Genomic DNA, 19014 nt, shown 5'->3' on the forward strand with positions numbered 1-19014 from the left:
TACATCACAATGAGCTGAAAAAGGTCACAAAGATGTTCCATTAAAAAGTCAACATTAAAATGTTCCTGCTCATCCCACAGGTTGCACAGAAATAGGCCATTCAGCCCATCTGGCTAACTTCACACCAGCCATCTCCCACCCCCTACTTGGTCTCTCACTCCATCTGCCCATCTGCTCCAGAGCTTCTCCTCCAATGCATCCGTGCTATCTGCCTCCAACTCCTTCCTGAGGCAGCAAGTTCCACACTCTAGCCTTGAACCGAGAGCACCCACTAGAAATACCTTTCACAACCCAAGTCAAGTTAATTGGCACAGTGGTAATGTAAGAGCCACAGCAGCCAGTTTGCACATAGCAAGCAGCAATGAAGCAACGACCAGGTAACCCACTTTAGTGAATGCTGATTGTAGAATAGCCCCGTTCTTCAAATAGTGCCATGGGTTCATTTACATTCAGCTAAGACGGTACCTCCAACAGTGCATTACACCCTCAGCACTGCAGAGATGAAACGCTCATATCTCTGGGAGTGGAGTCTGATCCCACAAGCTTCGGACTCATGGCTACTGACTGAGCTATGGCTGACAGAAGTATAAAAGGCAACTTAAAACTAAAGTTCGGTGGGGTGGGGCAGCACGGCAGCAGAGTGGTTAGCACTTCTGCCTCATAGCATCGATGTCCTGGATTCAACCCCGGCCCACTATCCATGTGGAGTTTGCACATTCAGTGTCTGCTTGGGTCTCACCCCCACAACCCAAAGATGTGTAGGGTAGGTGGATTGACCATGCTAAATTGCCTCTTAATTGAAAAAAAAAAATTGGGTACTTTAAATTTATATTTTTAAAAACATTTGGTGGGGTGCATTTTGTTGGCGAAATCTGGTGTAGTCACATCCAGCATTTCCAAACAGAGATTTCCCTAGCATTCACTCCCTACATTACAGATAAGAGTTTTAAAGCTTTACTCCAGTGTCACGTTGAAGGGAAGGTAACCAAGAAATAACTGCTGGTGGTGCAAGCTTAAGATTGTTAACTGTATGTGTTCATGCGTGCGTGCTGAATAGGTAGCAGGCCCATTCAGCGTACTTAACCCCTCCCTACCTATCAAACTCAGTTGGGTTCTTTCAATGAAGTGGATCTGGGTCGAGTCCAGGTTATTTAGTGCCCTAAAGGAAAGCAAAGATCCCAAATTTCAATTTCAAGAAAAAAAAAAAAAAAAAAAAAATCACCCACTACCTGGTCACATTAGTATTGGTGGCATTTCGTCCCTGAATCTGCCCGCACTGGATAAGCAAATAAAAAGACAGTTCCGAGAGTGAACTCCAGAAAAATATGTTTATTTATTTCATACATGTCAACATGCACAGAATCTCAAGCATCAAGACTTACAACTGTCTGCAAATCTCCTTCAGCATACATTACACATGTCTATTCACCCAAGAATTTACTTAAAAAGCCCATTTGTGCCATTACACAGGACAATTGTCAAATGGGCTGGAACAAGGGGCTACAAGCTTTTCAAATTGTGCTCTTCTGGGACCCAAATAGGCAACATCGAAGTCTCTGGGTAGCTTCTCTATAAAACGTAGCAGCAATATGTAACTGGTGGCAAAGTAATAACATTTGAAGAAAATGATAGGCTTCAACAGCAAATAGAAATCTCACCCAATTTCAGTATTGAGGTGTACGGGAAACAAACCAGGTTTAAATTTTCCCTTCAATTTACTTAATCTACAGCTGTAAAAACATGATTTCCTGAGTGAGTGCAGAATAAACCAATACATTACTCATTATCAAAAAGGTCCAGGTCATTCCACAAAGTGCAGCAGGTGTAACATGGCCATTAGATTGGCGTGCACAAGTGTCCATAGCACAAAGAGTCACTGGAGTCATTCACAAACAGAGGAGTACGGATCCACTTGGGGCCATCCCTGGTTTGGGTTGCTGAATCTTGCTGGTGGGGTGGGCTCTCTCTCGTGCTGCAAGGTCTTGTGTGTCGCACAGTGGTGGCAGGCCTGAAGCTGGAACAAACACCAGGCTCAGAATTCTATACCAGACCCAGCAAACACCCAATGTACCAGTCACTCTTGCCAATGTCTCTCTCTCCCCCTCCCCAACTCCAGGTATACACCAAGTTATTAAAAAGTTTCTTCCCCTATCCCAGCCACCTGCCAGACTAAGAAAGAGTTTGGGGTTGGCTTGAATGATGCAGGTGTGTAGTCAGCAGTATTACATTAGTCATCTTAGTTCACTTCCCAATTGATTAATACAATGGAGCTGTGCCCGAACATACCAACCTAACCGTACAAGGAGAGATTAATGTGACTCACTCCCTTAGGGGAGAGGATTTTTAAAACATTAAAAATGACCTCTGCAGAGAAAAACAACAAACATCTTTATGAAAGACATCAAATTCATTGTTGGCAGGTAGGATTGAGACAGACCAGAGTATGTACTTCATTTTTACACCAAGCCCCACCACATCCCCCAACTTTCACCACTGACACGACAATCTTCAGCACAAGGTCCAATTTTAAAAGGACCCTTCTGGACAGGGTTAGAGAATTTACAACACTGCAAATCACCTCTGTTCTGGAATAATCCCCAACACCTCATACAATTCACAGGTTGTAGGCAAAGAGTGTCTCCGGAGGTTGGTGCATTTAGTCGGTGGGCTTGGAGTGTGCATCGGCGCGCGGTGAGAATGCATGGACAACAAGCCCATCTTTCGATTGGTTAGACGTGGAGATGCATTTTCCTGGTCTAGAGAAGTAAAGCAAAATTGTGAGTAAAGCCTTACAGGGGAACAATAAAATAAGAAATCTCCCGGAGTATTAACCCACATTTCGTTGGAAATTAGGGTTTCGGAGTGGCCTGCTCACTTTCCCATCTGACGTATATGGAACTTTCTTCAAATAAAAGTGGGTTAAATGCTTCGAAGTGTTGGAGAAAGTGCCCATTTTTTTACTCCACCAGAATCTCTAACGTGCACTGTTCATTGGCCAGGAATTGATGGCAAAAGCAGCAGGCCCAATTGATTGTCAATCCCATAGAATCCCTACAGGAGGAGGCCATTCAGCCCATCAAGTCTCCACTCTACCGAGGTCCACTCCCCACCCTATTCCCATAACCCCACCTAACCTGCACATCTTGTGGGAAGAAACCCTCAGGGGAGAACGAGCAAACGCCTCTCCCAGTCACCCAAGGCTGGTATCAAACCCAGGTTCCTGGTGCTGTGAGGCAGCAGTGCTAACCACTGTGTAACCGTGGCGGTGTTAAACATGGTGGCCCGAGACAGCATCCCTCCAATGTTACTGTTCGGAGGGAACCACACCCAATCCTGCTCAGCAACTGTGACAGGTGGGCCAGCAACTAGTCATATCAAACCCAGAACCAATATAAAGGGTTCCCGTACCAGCCTCCCCGAACAGGCACCGGAATGTGGCGACTAGGGGCTTTTCACAGTAACTTCATTGAAGCCTACTCGTGACAATAAGCGATTTTCATTTTAAGGGTGCAGCTGGGCCACTGAGGGTTGGAGACTGGCAAGACTGTAATAGAAAGGAATGGCCCCTTTAAGAGACTTCACCTTTTAGGAAGGTAGTTAGAAAACACAGTAAAAGCTCCCAAATAAAATAGTGAACCAGTGGTTTCTCAGCCATCTCTATTCGGCGAAATTTAGAAGAAAATTACTGGGAGCAAAGGGTGTCCGCGGTTTCCACTTGGGTTTTGCCTTCTGATCCCGAAATGGAGTCAGGTTCAAGAACTGTTCCTTCAGGTGTAGTGCACGCTCCTCCTCAAACAATTTTCTCTAAACCAACAAGACAAGAGAGAAGCAATTTGCAGCAGGTGGTATTCAGGAGATTCCTGGCTCCACAATCTAAATGAACACGAGGCTCCTCAAAATGTCCCGCCTCCCCGAGCAGTTTCTCACCTCCTGACCCAGTCGAATTGCTGCCTCGGTGAACTTTTCCCTCTCTGCTTCAAAGTTCTTTTTCTGCTCCTCAAACAGCTGCCGCTCTTTACAAAACAATTCTCCCTCTTCCAGAAAATCCAAACCACAGCCAAGATCTTCTTTCTGAATGGCCAACTGGTCCTGAAATAGAAAAAGCAGAAGGCAGCAGCTAAGACACAAACTGCCTTATTTCATTATGTACCCACGGCTTCTAGAGATACCTATTAAACTGCAAAACATCAGGACTGCCTACGCACCGTGCTGAAGTATTTCATCTCAGAATAGATGTTCCAAGATTTAGTGCTCTGGTCAAGATCAGATCTTTCCCAATCCTTCTAAGTGCACAAAAGACTTGCCACTTCTTGCCCCTCACTCCAGTGTCTCCCTTCATTTTGTACAGGATAAATGTGGCTGCAGACCAATCTTGCTCTTAGTGCTAGAGGCGAACAGGCACACCTCAGAGATCAAGTCCATCCTTTCCAAACACAGGCGTGTCCTTGCACCCAGTACTTAGAGAAGTCTAAATGACAACCAGTGCTGCCCTTTGAACTCTAGACATGGGAGCCAAATGCCCTACGGGATCTCAGACTCGAAATCGGCCTTGGCCAATGGAGGATGAAAACTGGGGCAGAAGAGTGCGAGTTACAATAAGCACATTGCGGTCTGCTAGTACATAAAGGATGGCTGTCTGCTAGTACATAGGGAAGGAGGGAGAAGGATGGCACAGAAAGAACAACAAGACACCCACCAGTTTACAGTGACAAAATCACTCATGATGCGAAGCAAAGAAACACAAAAGGAGAAGTTTCTGTTGAAGTAGTCAACCATGGCTTTGCCCAGGAACACGTACCTCGAGAAGCTGCTGCTGCGCACTCATAATTTCCTTACTCTGTTCAAGTTCCAGCTTCAACTTGGCTATTTCTTTATCGTGGTCGGTTATACTGACAACGTGCTCATCCTTCCCAACCACCGGAGACTTCCTCATAGCTGGAGGGAAATTACAGTGGATTTATTTGGCCTGAGTGTTACCCTCGGTCACAAAAGACAGACCACCGTTGATCACTTGTTTTTATTCATTAATGGGCCATAAAAGAGGGCACAGTTTTAAAATAAGCATCTCCTGTTTAAGGCCGAGATAAAGGAGCAATTTTGAGGGTCGTTAGTTTGTGGAACTCTTCCCCAGAGAGCAGTGGAGGCTGTGGGTCATTGAATGTGTGTGGCCTGGGGCGATTCGGGTGATGTAAACAAGCAGTCGCCCCCACCAAGATTGTTCATTAATTTAGCAGCCAAAGGATGCTCTGGTTCAGCTTAGCTATCCAGCTTACTGATGCCAAGGTTTGTCTCAGACCATCGGATAGACACTCGAAATACAACTGTCAGGAGCTGGAGAAGAGAACGGAATGGATTTCTCTACAGAGGGAGTCAATGGGCCGAATGGTCTTCGGTGCCATAATGGTTGATAGGCGTTGAAGTGGAGTACAGTGGTCGGGCAGAATCCTGGAACCATTTAAGGAGCGAGTGGTTGCTATGATGTGGGAATGGTTCCAAGGCATGAGGAATTTTCTTGGACAAGTGGGCCAGGATGGATTAATCATCCTTCCCCATAGCTTCTAGTTAGAGGGACACTGACAGCACTGCTCACCAACCAGTGGGCACAATCTGAACTAGTTACAAACACAGTCCACTGGTTTATAAAGGAGGACGGATCCGCACACTACACTTGGAAAGTCGTTTTGAGCTTACCTTTGGTCATGAGCTTGGAATTCCTTGCTAATGTCGTTAGCACCCGTTACACATATACTAATTCTTAAAAAGGGCTTTTCAAATTGGCACATCAGAGTTTCTAGTGCAGCTGCCACAATGAGATATGGTGCCATTTAATTTACCTGTGACTGCTAGTTTTGCCATGTAATCCTTTAAGGAGCTCCACTGCTTTTCAACACACTCCGTCAGATTCCCTCTGGATGTATCCAGGGACTCAATGATGGTTACTTCCTCCTATTTCAAAAAGTCAGCACAGGATTTTAGCACTTTTAGAATGTTTGTTAAGCCAGTTATAAGAACGTTGACTTCAAACCATTCAGTTTACAAAACCACCTGATGCAAAAACCAGGTGTACAAATTCCTTTACCATGTTGTTGTGTGGTATGGCCAGGTCACTAGTCCACCTGGTCAGGCCCGTCTCAAGTTCATCCAGCCTCCTTCTAGCTGCCTATAACTGGAGTAAATCATTGCAAACAAAACAAAAAAAACACTGACTGCTAGTGTGAGAACACAGACCTGTATACAAGGGAGTTGATGTGACGGGGCTATATACAAGGGAGTTGATGCACTGAGTGAGTAGAGCTCTTGCAAGTAGGCAAAACAGAATCTACATCCCAGTAATGGTGCAAACAACCTTCATCTGTTTCAAAGACTACCAATACTTGTCGGCTTTTTAGAACTGAGATATTCGAGAGAGAAGAAAAGAATGAACACTGATCAATTTTTCATTAGAACTGTTCAGATGAAAGGTGACAACCTGAGATATTAACTCCATTTCCTTCCTGACTGCGTAGTGCCAGTATTTTGTTTTTTTCTTCAGCATCACTTCACTATTTTGTTTGAATTCAGTGTCCACCTTCAGCACACCCAATGCATGTCAATTAACTACTTGAGGGTTGAATCACTATAGCGACATAGCAGCCGATTTCCCCACAAGGTGATCAATGGTAAATTCACATTTAGGTGTTGCTGGTTAAAGAACATTAGCCAGGAAAAAACAGAGGAACTCCCCAGCTCTTTAAAATCTTGTGCCCTACATTCACCCAAGCTCACTGTCATGACCTCCGTTTAATATCTCAAGAAGGCGACTCCTATGACAGTGCAGAACTCCCTTAGTCCTGCATTGAAGTGTGAATCCGAGATTCCCATTTCTACAGCAGCACAAGAGGCTATTTTCAGTGTTAACAATCTAACCAATTAGGACAGTGAACATCTCCTGGTCGGCTGTATGGTGCAGGGGGAGGTTGCAGTGCAAAGATGCTGGACACCCGCTTTGGACTCTGGGTAATGGCAGAAGACAATAATCAAATGATGATTAATTGCTCATACTTACTGCAAGTGTCTGACAAGATTTGGCTCTGCCCAGTTTGGAGTGTGGACTGAGAAATCCACTCATCTCACTCTTCATTTGGTTCAATACCCTAGTCAGCTCCGCATTGTCCGACACCAGCTCCTCGATTTGAGCCTCATACTTCACGACAAGCACTTTGTACATTTCCTCTTCCCTCCTGCAGCACAGAGTAGACACGGTGTATTGAAAAAAAGCAAACATTGGGCCTCAAGACATCCAGAGAAGAGATTTTGTTAGCCTATCCTATCATCATCATGTCATGCCATCATCAACCAGGGCAAAGTTAGAATCACACCCTTATGTTTTAGCCTCCTACTTCAGGTTATAAACTCTGCAGCAAGAAATACATTCAACTCGCACACAACACAAATACAGCTCCTCAAAATCATTAAAGCAAAGATAACTCTGGGTGTAAGCAAGCAACATATCCGACACAGCTTCTACATTCAAGGAAGAACAGCCATGATTCTACCACACAATGCAGTTTACATAGGAGGGGAGTACTGTAGCTCAGGGAGGTCTTGTGGTCTGCGGTAGCATCCCTAACTCTGGGCCAAGTCATTACTTCAGGACTTGATGGCCACGGGAGGTTTTCATAACTTGTCCAAACAAGTGGGTTACCAGCCTGTAAATCCTCCCAACAAGCCTGATGGCAAGTGATAAGAGTGGGAGAGTTTCCTGGTCAGCTGTACTGCAGAAGGCAAGAATAATCATGGACCAATATAATGAAAGTCCATGGTTACCAACGCCCTCATGGAGCATGGTATCTGGAGGGGGTGTGTAGCTTAGAGCAAGAAAAAAATGGTTTAAACCCCATTCAGTTCGGAGTTACAACAAACGCCAAGCCTTCTGGGCGAAGATGGGGGATTGAAAGCTGAACCAGACGCTCAGGCCCCAGAGGGGGAAGGAAGAAGGCTTTGGCAGAAATATGGAGTGGACAGCTGGCCATGGTCTTAGAACATTGCAAAACATGTTAGGAAAGAATATGCAAAGTATGACATTTTATTTAAATGCTGTCAAGATTCCTGGCGCACAAGGATCACCACTTCACATGTGGCAGGAGAGAGTTGAAATGTGACCAGTTAGCAAGTAACTCGAAGGTTATTCTGGCTGCTTGGAAATGATTATCTGGCTCCCTCAGAAACAGAATGACTCGAACCATCTCCGTTACCTCCTGAGCAGTCCGCTCTACACATTCATCAACAGGACAAAAAATTAACCTGCCCCAGCTTCAAGTCCACCAATCCCCATTGTAAATTCATAAACATATGGAGTATTTAGTATCCTGAATCTAAATAAATAGAGCCCTTGATAATTCAAACTCCCTTTTCTATCCCATGACTCCACTCCTAAATGCTAACAATCGACTCATGCAGAGACTGCATCACAACACAGCATGGAAATCACTGCCCAGTTACTCAAGGTGTGCAGTTCAGAATGCAGGATTTAATAGTGCTTTCGATTTGACAAGAGCACGAGTCAGAAAATCCTACCTCAATTCAGTCTTGCCAGTTCTCCATAAGGAGCGTTTTCCATCAGATCGTGCGATTGGGTTCAGGATATCTAAAGCTTTAATAACAAAGAGTAAGGGAGATTTAATGGATCACATTTATGATTGAAGTGCTGCCAATTGGCAGGTTCTCTCACGGACGCCCCATAGAAACCCCACCTCTTTCATCCCCAGTTGCTCTTTCCACTCATCCCTTCCTGATTATTTGAGGTTACACATTTATCTCCTTCTCAGTCCTCAGTCGTGGTTTTAGACAAGCTCCCCACTCTGTCCCTGGTTCTGGTGTTGCTGTCCAGGTTTGGTTCCTCCTCAGGAGTACAGTTCCACTGCCTATAGCAGGTTTCCTGGCCTAATTCCTCCTCGGGAGTACAGTTCCACTGCCTATAGCAGGTTTCCTGGCCTAATTCCTCCTCGGGAGTACAGTTCCACTGCCTATAGCAGGTTTCTTGGCCTAATATGGTATCCCCATAATAATTGATGGATGGCAAAATCAAACAGTATCCAACATACATAATAAACAATGTCTCCATATTTAGGTGACAGCACAAAGCCTTTTAAAATGGCTGACGTACAGGGTTAAAACTCCTAAAAAAACAAACACCTGAATCGACCCGGATTCCTTCCCTCGCTCTCTTCCTGGCCTGCTGATTGTTCCCAGGATTTTCTGATTTTACTTCCGATTTCCAGCATGCTAAAAGTAATTCAAAACCAAATCCAAAATTAGTTGGTTGGTGTCCCATGACTTGCCTTAAATTGATGCTCACAGCAATGGCATATGATGCACATCATCCTGGCTCAGGATAAGCAGGGCTTGTGCTTGTGGGAGCATGTACCCTCGATTGGAATTCTGCCCCCCCCCCCCCCCCAATAAAAAGTCAAATAGTTACCAATTCTTTTGTCCTTTTTGTCAGTCAGGTGGTGATGAATCTTCTCCTTCAGTTTGTTCAGTTCCTGTTCCTTCCTCTTCAGCTCATGGAGATACTGAGCTGCCCGACTTGCTATAATACTCTGTAACTTCACCACCTGGATGAGACACGGCAGCAGTCAGTAACACAGAATACCATATTGGTCACTTCTGGTGGTGCCAGGGCCCCAAACGCCCTCCCCAATTTGTTTTTGATTAAAGTGATGAGACCCAGCATTTGTTGCCCATCCCTAATTGCCCTGGAGAAGGTGGTGGTGAGCTGCCTCAAAGCCATTGCAGTCCATTTGGTGCAGGTACACCCACTGTGCTGTTAGGGAGGGAGTTCCAGGATTTTGACCCAGTGACAGTGATGGAGCGGCCAATATATTTCCAATTCAGGATGGTGAATGATTTGGAGGGGAACCTCCAGGTGGTGGGGATCACAGGTATCCGCTGCTCTTGTCCTTCTAGATGGCAGAGGTTGTGGGAGCCTTGGTGAGTAGATGGTACACATGGCTGCCACCGTGCATCAGTGGTGGGGGGAGAGCCGATCAAGCAGGTTGCTTTTTCCTGGATGGTGTTGAGCTTAGACTGTTCTTGGAGGCATCCAGGCAAGTGGAGAGTGTTCCATCACACTCCTGACTTGTGCTTTGTTGGACAAGCTTTGGGGAGTCAGGTGGTGAGTTACTTGCCCCAGGATTTCCAGCCTCTGACCTGCCCTGGTAGCCACAGCATTCATATGGCTAGTCCAGTTCAGTTTCTGGTCAATGGTAAACCCCGAGGAGAATGTCAAGATGGTTAGATTCTCTGTTGTTGGAGATGGTCACTGCCTAATCCCCTCCACTTCTATCCTTTAAGAACCTCCTAAAACCTGCCTCTTAGACTAAGCTTTTGTCAGTGGTCCTAATGTCTAGTTATATGGCACTGTAGCACCCATACAACCTTCGTGCTCTCTCTGTCCTCACTATAAGTGAGGCCAGCTATCAGCATGGACCCAAGCCTTGCTGCTGTTATGTGGTGTATTGTTATTCAGCAACTTTGTATGAAGGTAGTTTCTGCAGACAATATAACTTCATTCATTCCAGCACAGCAACTACACACTGGTTATCCCTCCCAGCCACACTCCGTTTCAACATTGGTTACTCTGCACTCCTGCCAACAAGTAAACCAAGAAAAATTCCTCCTTCACTGAACTCTGGGCAGCAGGAGTTAGGGACTAGAGAGAGTGGGTTTGATCAAAGATCTTGATTAACACCCTGAAAGTAAATCTTACCTCCTCCTTGTGGTTCTTTAGCTGATTATTCAAACTCCGGATGCTATTCTGCCTTTGCAGCTCTTTTGTTTGTAAAGCAGCAATCTCTTGCTCCAATGCTGTTACCTCTTCCTATGTGTAAAGCACATTACAGTGCAACTGTAAGCCTACTGGTCAGAGTGATTGAATCTTCCCTCCCATTGCAGGAGCAGGGGCTCTGCATCTACCCAGAAGTTTGGTTGCCATAGATCCCCACCCCAGTCTCACCCCTCCCCCACCATTATTCATCATCTATTTTCTCCTGTGCTTCCCTCTACGTTTTCTGTCGCTAATTGTCTGTCCCCCCCATCTGCTCAAATGTGACCAAAATATTATATCCTTTCCCCTTTCTTTAATATCATGCATTAACTTCCTCTTTCCTCCAACCATTGAGCACTTCATTAATCTGCCTGTCTGTGGAACATCCTCTTGCATGTGGAACCTGCATGTCACATCCGAGGGGACTAGAGGCAGCATGAGCCTGATGCCGCACCCTTCAATAAATGAATGGGCCAGCAATGTTGGATTCTCGTTCTAAAGAAAACTTCTGCCACCTTGGAGTCCTCTGTGAAAATGGCCCACTCAATAAAAAAAAAAAAGGGACAGATGTGGTTCAGCTAGATTCCCCCATAACACAAAAACTAAAAACCATATCCCCTTGGATAGAGGAGCACAGCAGAATTGATGCACCCCAGACCGCTTTCCGGTTGCTCGGAAAGGGTAGAAACGGTCATATCCCGATTACAATTACAGCATTCAATAATATAAGCGTTAAATTTGCCAAACGGTTTACTTTTACTGCAGATCTCAGGTTCAGTATAACTTACCTGCAGTTTGAACTGGCTGCTTTTCAAACCATCCTGCTCGTTGAAGGATTTTAATCGCTCCCTTTCTAGCCCACTCACGTTAGCCACATTCTTCCAATGGAGCTGCAGCAGGCTATACACACAGTTTATTAGAGTTACCACGTTACAGCTCGAAGCTGGCTTCTCCTCAAAACTATCATCAAACAATGGAGGGAGTCCCAATGTGTTCAGTTCCTGGAACATTTGATAAAGAGACAACCCTATTTGATTATCAGCTCCTTAAACTGAGGATTGGTTAAAAACCTTGACCACTTAAGTCACTTCATGGACAACATGCCAGACTGACAGTTAACAAACAGAAAGGAGACGGTGTACAAATGACCAATATTAGCATACCCGGGTCGCCTCACTTGAAGCTTACAGCCTGGACCTAAACCATGGAGCTCCCAATAGGAAGTGGAATACACTTGCACAGAAATAGGCCATTGAGCCCAAGCAGTGCTCCATTCCAGATCATACAAAAGGTTATAACATTATGAGATTCTAAATTAAATTAAACACTTACGCCTCATGCTGGTGCACACTCAAGGCAGTGCATTAGCACAGTAATGGCAGAGAGGGTACTTTAGCATTTGACAACATTAAGTATAAATGCTGCGTTGGGATAGCCCACATGTTAACATGGAGTGGGGAGATGGTGCATTCAAACGGCTGCTTGTGAGAATGAACTGAGAGCTGAAAACTCTCAGTTCAGACTCTTACCCTTTAGCATTGGTAGTAGCAGCAGGTCTGGATTAGCAGGGTGAATAGGAAAGCATTGAAACAGGAGAGAGAGCAAGGGGAAAGTCAGAGTGGCACAAGATAGATAGCTTCAGCACTATCATTCCTGCCCTGCCCCCATCCCAGGGTCAATGATACTGTTCCAGTTTTTATGGAACTTCTGTTGACTGTATTGCACTCCCTACATTGCAAGTGCCTCATTGAGAGAAACAATTCCTGTGTTTCTCAATGACAGAGTGGGCAGCACAATGTAGTGCACACAAACTGGAAGCGACTGAACTCCCTGCTCTTAAGATGCTTTCAATTGTTAGCACTGCTGCCTACCCAGCCCCAAGTCACTGGCTGTGTGGGTTTCACCCCCTCAACCAAGAGATATGCAGGTTAGGTGAATTGGACATGCAAAATTGCTCCTTAATTGGAAAAAAATAATTGGGTACTCCCAAATTTTTTTATTTTTTTTTATAAATACTTTCAATTGGACGGATCTGGGAACCGTCTCAAAGGAGGAGCACGTGTTCAAATTTATTGGAGTTATCAAAGGGGAACTGATGCAATAAACGAAGTATGAACCGCAACCAACTGATCAGATTTCACAAAGATAAAAACAAATTACTGCAGAGGCTGGAATAGGGAACAAAAATAGAAAATACTGGACAATCTCAGCAAGTTTGACAGCCTCTGTGGAGAGAAGGGAGCTAACGTTTTGAGTCTGGATGACTTTGACTTTTCTGTTTTTGTATCAGATGTCACTATCTGATCAGCACCAACGGATCCTTAGAGGAGAGATTCCACATGACATTCTGTGCAAAACTGGAAATGTCAAATTGAGGGGGAGGGCAAGAATTGAAAGAGAGGAATGTATTTCATTTCTGGGTAGAATTTAGGGTCTGTGTTTTGCTTTGAGTCTGTGGGATCCAGGATCAGACTAGTAGCTTCTTTCCAAGACTATAAACAGTAATGCCACACGAGTCCAGAGACCGCAACACCCGAATTTACAGATCTGGTCATCAAAGCTAAAGCAGCGATTCACTTTATCCTACCTTGTTTAGGTACGATATGCACTCCTCTGCATTGTCGCCCCAGCAGAAAACATCTGGGTTGAAAAGGATGGGGAATGGTAGCACTGGGGGGCAGTGCAGAGTTATGGTGCGGGCAGGGGAGAACAGTGAAGCAGACGGAGAAACACGCCGCACAATGAAACTCTTTGAATCTGTGGAGAAATTGATTTTAAAGGCAGTCAGTACCATCAGTTAGGGAAACAGTCCTCAAGCAACAGGGCCAAGCAGCATCAGCTATCTTCCCCAGAGGGCCCAGGCATATTTCTTGACTGAAGTTACAATACTGAAGCAAAGCAAGGAGGCAGAATTGCAGATTTGGTGATGCACAAGTTAACCAGCAGGTAACCAGCCAAGACAGGATGCAATATTCAATCCTTCATTCTGAAGCCCTGGTAGTTATGCTTGGGACAAATCTTGCTGCCCTATCTTTATCTATCGATCAGGGGAATGTTGCTGGGGCCACTGCTGCTTTAAGAATAGAAGCTCAAGCATGACTGGCATATCAACAATCATTTGTGGAACCTTGCCATGTGCCAATTGGCCAGTGTTTCCTACATTATTGTAAAGCACTTTGGGACATCCTGTGGTCATGGGAGACACTTTATAAATGAAAGTTTTTCTTTTTACACACTATGGATTGGACAAAAGCTCACCTGGGGTCCTCCAGTCATCCATCTCTCCAATTGGGAATCCAACTTTCCACACAAAGAAAAAAAAAAATTATACAATTATGGTGAGGGCTGGAGGAAGATAAGCAAAGGAGACAAGATGGAGTCCTAGGAAGTTTGCATTAATTAAAAAATAACATAGTTCACAAATTCCACCATCTCTCCTATCACTCTCAAGTGACCTACTCTGGTATGGCAGGAGAATAGTGTGGAGCTGTCCCCACCCATCATTCACAAAGGGAAATTCAAACACCACATTAAAAGATGTGGACAGGAGCAGACGTAACTGCAGTGATTGCCCAGGTGTCTGGAGAGGTATATACAGTCTCGAACTTCCCACCACAGCCCTGGGGAGCAAAACAACAATCACACCAACACTAGTACCTAAACCTCTAGCTTCCTGCAGCATTCCACCTCATTACTGCTAGATCTGCTGTGTCACTCTGCTACCTCCCATCCAATGAAAAATATTGAGCCAGCACTGAACAAAGTGTTCGGTATTAAAACCATGGTAACAGTACAAATGCATTTGAAGCACAGGAGGAGCCTATTCAGCCCATCACATGCATGCCAGTTGAAAAAGAACGATCCATTCTAATCCCACCTTCCAGCTCTTGGTCAATAGTCCTGTGGGTTTACAGCACCTCCAATACATATCAAAGTGGTTTTTTTTCCCAAAATAAGAGGCTTTGTGCCTTTAGCACTTTCAGACATTGCATTCCAGACCTAGGTGATTAAAAAACATTCCTCAACTCCCCTTGAATTCTTCCATCAATTACTTAAAAGTCAATGCCACAGATATTATCTTCTCCAAAAAGAAAATGATCCTTCCTATCCCCTCCATCCAGCCCCCTCAGATAAATAACAGAAAATGCAAGAGACACTAAAATGCAGGAGAAACTAAGCAGGTCTGGCAGAATCTCTGGAGAGAAAAACAGTTAACATTTCAAATTCATAGGACTCTTCAAATAAATCTACACTCAGCCTTTGTTCCTAACCAAAGAACATTGCATCTTTTAGAAGAGGTCATTTGACCCAAGCCTGCACCCATCCAGATTCCTTATTTAGACCTACTACTCATTGTACAAGAAATCTGTATCCCTCCATTCCCCACCCATTTGTCTATGAAGATACATCTTAAAATGTTATCATGCCTGCATCCACCACCTCCATTGGCAACATGTTCCAGGCACCCACCAGCTTTGCACGAAAAACATTTCCTCTCAACTGTGACCCCTTGCAATTATATAGCCTATACAATCTTTCCTAACCCTGGGAATGCTTCAGTCCTGGCAATATCCTTAGGTTAGGAAGAGCCTGTGAACCCTTAACGTGACCACATCCTTCTTCTAATGTGTCAGCCAAAACTGTGCACAGTGGCTAGCACTGCTGCCTCACAGCACCGAGGGCCCAGGTTCGACCCCAGCCCCGGGTCGCTCACTGTCCATGTGGAGTTTGCACATTCACTGTGGGAGTCTCACCCCCACAACCTAAAAGATGCGCAGGTTAGGTGGATGGGCCATGATCAATGCACGGGGTTAGGGCAGGGGAGCGCTCTTTGGGAGGGTCAGCATAGACTCGATGGGCCAAACAGCCTCCCTTCTGCACGGTACGGCATTGATGGAACCCCATTTGGCTTTTTTTTTTTGGGGGGGGGGGGGGGGGGCTCTAACCGGCTCAGGGACCCTCTCCCCCGGGGACTCACCGCCACCCAGCGTCCCCCAGCCCACACACCCACCCACTCCCCTCTTAAATCCCCCTCCATAACAACCACCCCGCCCCACCGGCGACACCCGTTGGACCGCGCCCTTTGCGATCCCGCCAATCCGCAACCGCTCCGGGGAACCAGCTGACCAATAGGGGCAGTGCGCATGCCTCAAAGTGCATCCTGGGAGTTGTAGTTCTTCCCCCCTGCTCGGCCACGCCGCTCAATGGTGCCCCTTGTGGCAGGAGGTCCACTGAGCACAGAGACAGCAGAGTTGCACCTTTCAATGCATCCCAAAGCAGTTTAGCAGCCAGTGCAGCGTTAAGACGGGGCGGACTCCCCCCCCCTCCCCTCTCAATTCATTTTTTTCCTTTCCTTTTGTTAATCTGACTTTAATTCACCCTCATTCCCCTTTGTTCAGAACTCACTTACCCCTGTCAGCTTCTTAATGAATCTTAAACACCTTCATTACACCCACCCACTAATCTTCTATACACAATACAAGGCTAATCTAGGCAATTTATGGGGGGCACAGTGCTTAGTACTACTGCCTCACAGCACCAGGGTTCTAGGTTCCAGCCTTAGGTCACTGTCTGTGCGGAGTCTGCACGTTCTCCCGCTGACTTGCGGGAGTGCAATGGGGGGAGTAAAGCAGCTAGGAGGGATCCTAGCCCTGGGGGGGGGGGGGGGGGGGGGCAGGTTGCTGCTACTATGGTCAAGGGGGAGCTGGAGTGAGTAGCGCCGTGGGGAACGGGCCGGGTGTGAGGTGCGAGCGAGTGACTGGCCAAGGAGGGGTTATGGCTAGTCGGCGGGGGAGGGGGGCGGGTGGCCCCTCCGATCCGGCTGATAACCTGGAATGTAAGGGGACTGAACGGGCCGGTCAAGCGGGCCTGGGTGTTTGCGCACCTGAAGGGGCTGAAGGCAGATGTGGTCATGCTCCAGGAGACACACCTGAAGGTGGCAGACCAGGTAAGATTGAGGAAGGGGTGGGTAGGTCAGGTGTTTCATTCGGGGCTGGATGCCAAAAATCAGGGGGTGGCGATCTTGGTGGGAAAGAGGGTGTCGTTCGAGGCGTCGAGCATTGTGACAGACAATGGCGGCAGGTACGTAATGGTAAGTGGTAAGCTGCAAGGGGAGAGGGTGGTGCTGGTCAATGTGTATGCACCAAACTGGGACGATGCGGGTTTTATGCGGCGCATGTTGGGTCGGATCCCGGACTTGGAAGTGGGGGGCCTGATAATGGCTTTAACACGGTGTTGGATCCGGCACGGGATCGCTCCAGGTCTAGGACGGGTAGGAAGCCGGCGGCGGCTAAAGTGCTGAGGGGGTTTATGGACCAGATGGGAGGGGTGGACCCTTGGAGATTTGCAAGGCCGGGGGCGAGGGAATGTTCATTCTTCTCGCATGTCCATAAGGCTTACTCTCGGATCGACTTCTTTATTATGAGCAGGGCGCTGATAGCGAGAGTAGAGGATACCGGGTACTCGGCGATAGCCATTTCGGATCACGCCCCGCATTGGGTAGACCTAGAGCTGGGGGAGGAGAGGGACCAGTGCCTGTTGTGGCGCTTGGAGGTGGGGCTGTTGGCGGACGAGGGGGTGAGTGAGCGGGTCCGAGGAAGCATAGAGAGATACCTGGAGGCCAATGATAACGGGGAGGTCCGAGTGGGGATGGTGTGGGAGGCGCTGAAGGCGGTGGTTAGGGGAGAGCTGATTTCCATTAGGGCCCACAAGGAGAGGAGAGAGCAGAGGGAGAGGGAGAGGCTGGTGGGGGAAATGGTGAGGGTAGACAGGAGGTATGCGGAGGTGCCGGAGGAGGGACTGCTGAGGAAGAGGCGTAGCCTCCAGGCCGAATTCGACCTGTTGACCACCAGGAAGGCGGAGGTGCAGTGGAGGAAGGCCCAGGGAGCGATTTATGAGTATGGGGAAAAGGCAAGTCGGATGCTGGCGCATCAGCTTCGGAAGCGGGACGCAGCTAGGGAGATCGGGGAAGTTAAGGACAGGGGAGGGAGTGTGGTACGGAGTGGGGTTGACATCAATGGGGTCTTCAGGGACTTTTACGAGGAATTGTATCGGTCCAAGCCCCCACGGGAGGAGGGAGGGATGGGCCGCTTTCTGGACCAAGTGAGGTTTCCGAAGGTGGAGGAGGGACTGGTAGCGGGATTGGGGGCCCCGATTGGGCTGGAGGAGCTGGCCAAAGGAATAGGGAGCATGCAGGCGGGGAAGGCACCGGGGCCGGACAGTTTCCCGGCCGAATTCTACAAGAAATATGTGGACCTGTTGGGCCCGTTGCTAGTTAGGACCTTCAATGAAGCAAGGATGGGGGGGGTTTTGTCCCCGACGATGTCCCGGGCACTGGTCTCCTTGATCCTGAAGCGAGACAAGGATCCCCTGCAGTGTGGGTCTTATAGGCCGATTTCGCTGTTAAATGTCGATGCCAAGGTGCTGGCGAAGGTCTTAGCCACGAGAATTGAGGATTGTGTACCGCAGGTGATCCACGAAGACCAGACGGGATTCGTGAAGGGGAGGCAGTTGAGCGCGAATGTGCGGAGGCTCCTGAACGTGATTATGATGCTGGCGAGGGAGGGGGAGATAGTGGTGGCGATGGACGCTGAGAAGGCCTTCGATAGGGTAGAGTGGGGGTACTTGTGGGAGGTGAAGCGGTTTGGGTTTGGGGAGGGGTTTGTTAGGTGGGTTAGGTTGTTGTCCGAGGTCCCGATGGCGAGTGTGACCATGAACAAGAGGTCTGAGTGCTTTCGGTTGCATCAAGGGACGAGGCAGGGGTGTCCCCTGTCCCCCCTGCTCTTCGCACTGGCGATTGAACCCCTAGCTATGGCACTGAGGGAGTCGAGGAACTGGAGGGGGTTGGGGCAGGGAGGGGCATAGGGTGTCGCTCTGTGCGGACGACTTGCTGCTGTATGTGGCGGACCCGGTGGGGGGAATGCCAGAGGTAATGAGGATCCTCAGGGAGTTCGGGGATTTCTCAGGGTACAAGCTCAACATGGGGAAGAGCGTATTGTTCGTGGTTCACCCAGGGGACCAGGAGAAGGGGATTGGTGAGCTCCCACTAAAAAGGGCGGCGAGGAGCTTCAGATACTTGGGGGGCCAGGAGCTGGGGGGCCCTGCATAGACTTAATTTCACGAGGCTGGTGGAGCAAATGGAGGAGGAGTTCAAGAGGTGGGACGCCAATGCGACGATGGTGCATAAGTGGGTGATGGAGGGGGCTGCA

General features: G+C 47.4%; 1 protein-coding gene across 5 annotated transcripts; it reads right to left on the reverse strand.

Annotated features, from left to right (window-relative positions):
• Positions 1-1314: 1314 nt before the first annotated feature.
• Positions 1315-15735, reverse strand: LOC140403176 (afadin- and alpha-actinin-binding protein-like). Of its 5 annotated transcripts, XM_072490891.1 has the most exons (15): positions 15235-15733; positions 14066-14107; positions 13395-13564; positions 11596-11808; positions 10751-10861; positions 9461-9596; positions 9175-9264; positions 8557-8632; positions 7046-7220; positions 5835-5946; positions 4799-4935; positions 3928-4089; positions 3687-3804; positions 2579-2756; positions 1315-2014 (listed from the first exon to the last, which is right to left on the reverse strand). In XM_072490891.1, exons 1-15 carry the CDS (start codon positions 15260-15262, stop codon positions 1837-1839), a joined length of 1926 nt encoding a protein of 641 aa, XP_072346992.1. In that variant the 5' UTR covers positions 15263-15733; the 3' UTR covers positions 1315-1836. The 5 variants fall into 5 exon arrangements, with proteins under 5 accessions (XP_072346992.1, XP_072346996.1, XP_072346995.1 ...); XM_072490895.1 differs by lacking the exon at positions 10751-10861 and having other exon boundaries at positions 15235-15734; XM_072490894.1 differs by lacking the exon at positions 9175-9264.
• Positions 15736-19014: the final 3279 nt, after the last annotated feature.

This window comes from Scyliorhinus torazame, chromosome 27 (genome assembly GCF_047496885.1).
Source record: "Scyliorhinus torazame isolate Kashiwa2021f chromosome 27, sScyTor2.1, whole genome shotgun sequence".
In the NCBI taxonomy this organism is placed as follows: Eukaryota; Metazoa; Chordata; class Chondrichthyes; order Carcharhiniformes; family Scyliorhinidae; genus Scyliorhinus; species Scyliorhinus torazame.

Bases quoted from the DNA above. Each gene is read 5' to 3' on its own strand.
- LOC140403176 (XM_072490891.1), bottom strand. From the start codon at position 15,262: ATGTTGCCAATGGAGGTGGTGGATGCAG. The intron at 10,862-11,595 runs GTAAGTTATACT...CTTTACACATAG, and splicing joins GCAGCCAGTTCAAACTGCAG to GAAGAGGTAACAGCATTGGA. The intron at 9,265-9,460 runs GTAACTATTTGA...AATTACTTTTAG, and splicing joins CAAAAAGGACAAAAGAATTG to CATGCTGGAAATCGGAAGTA.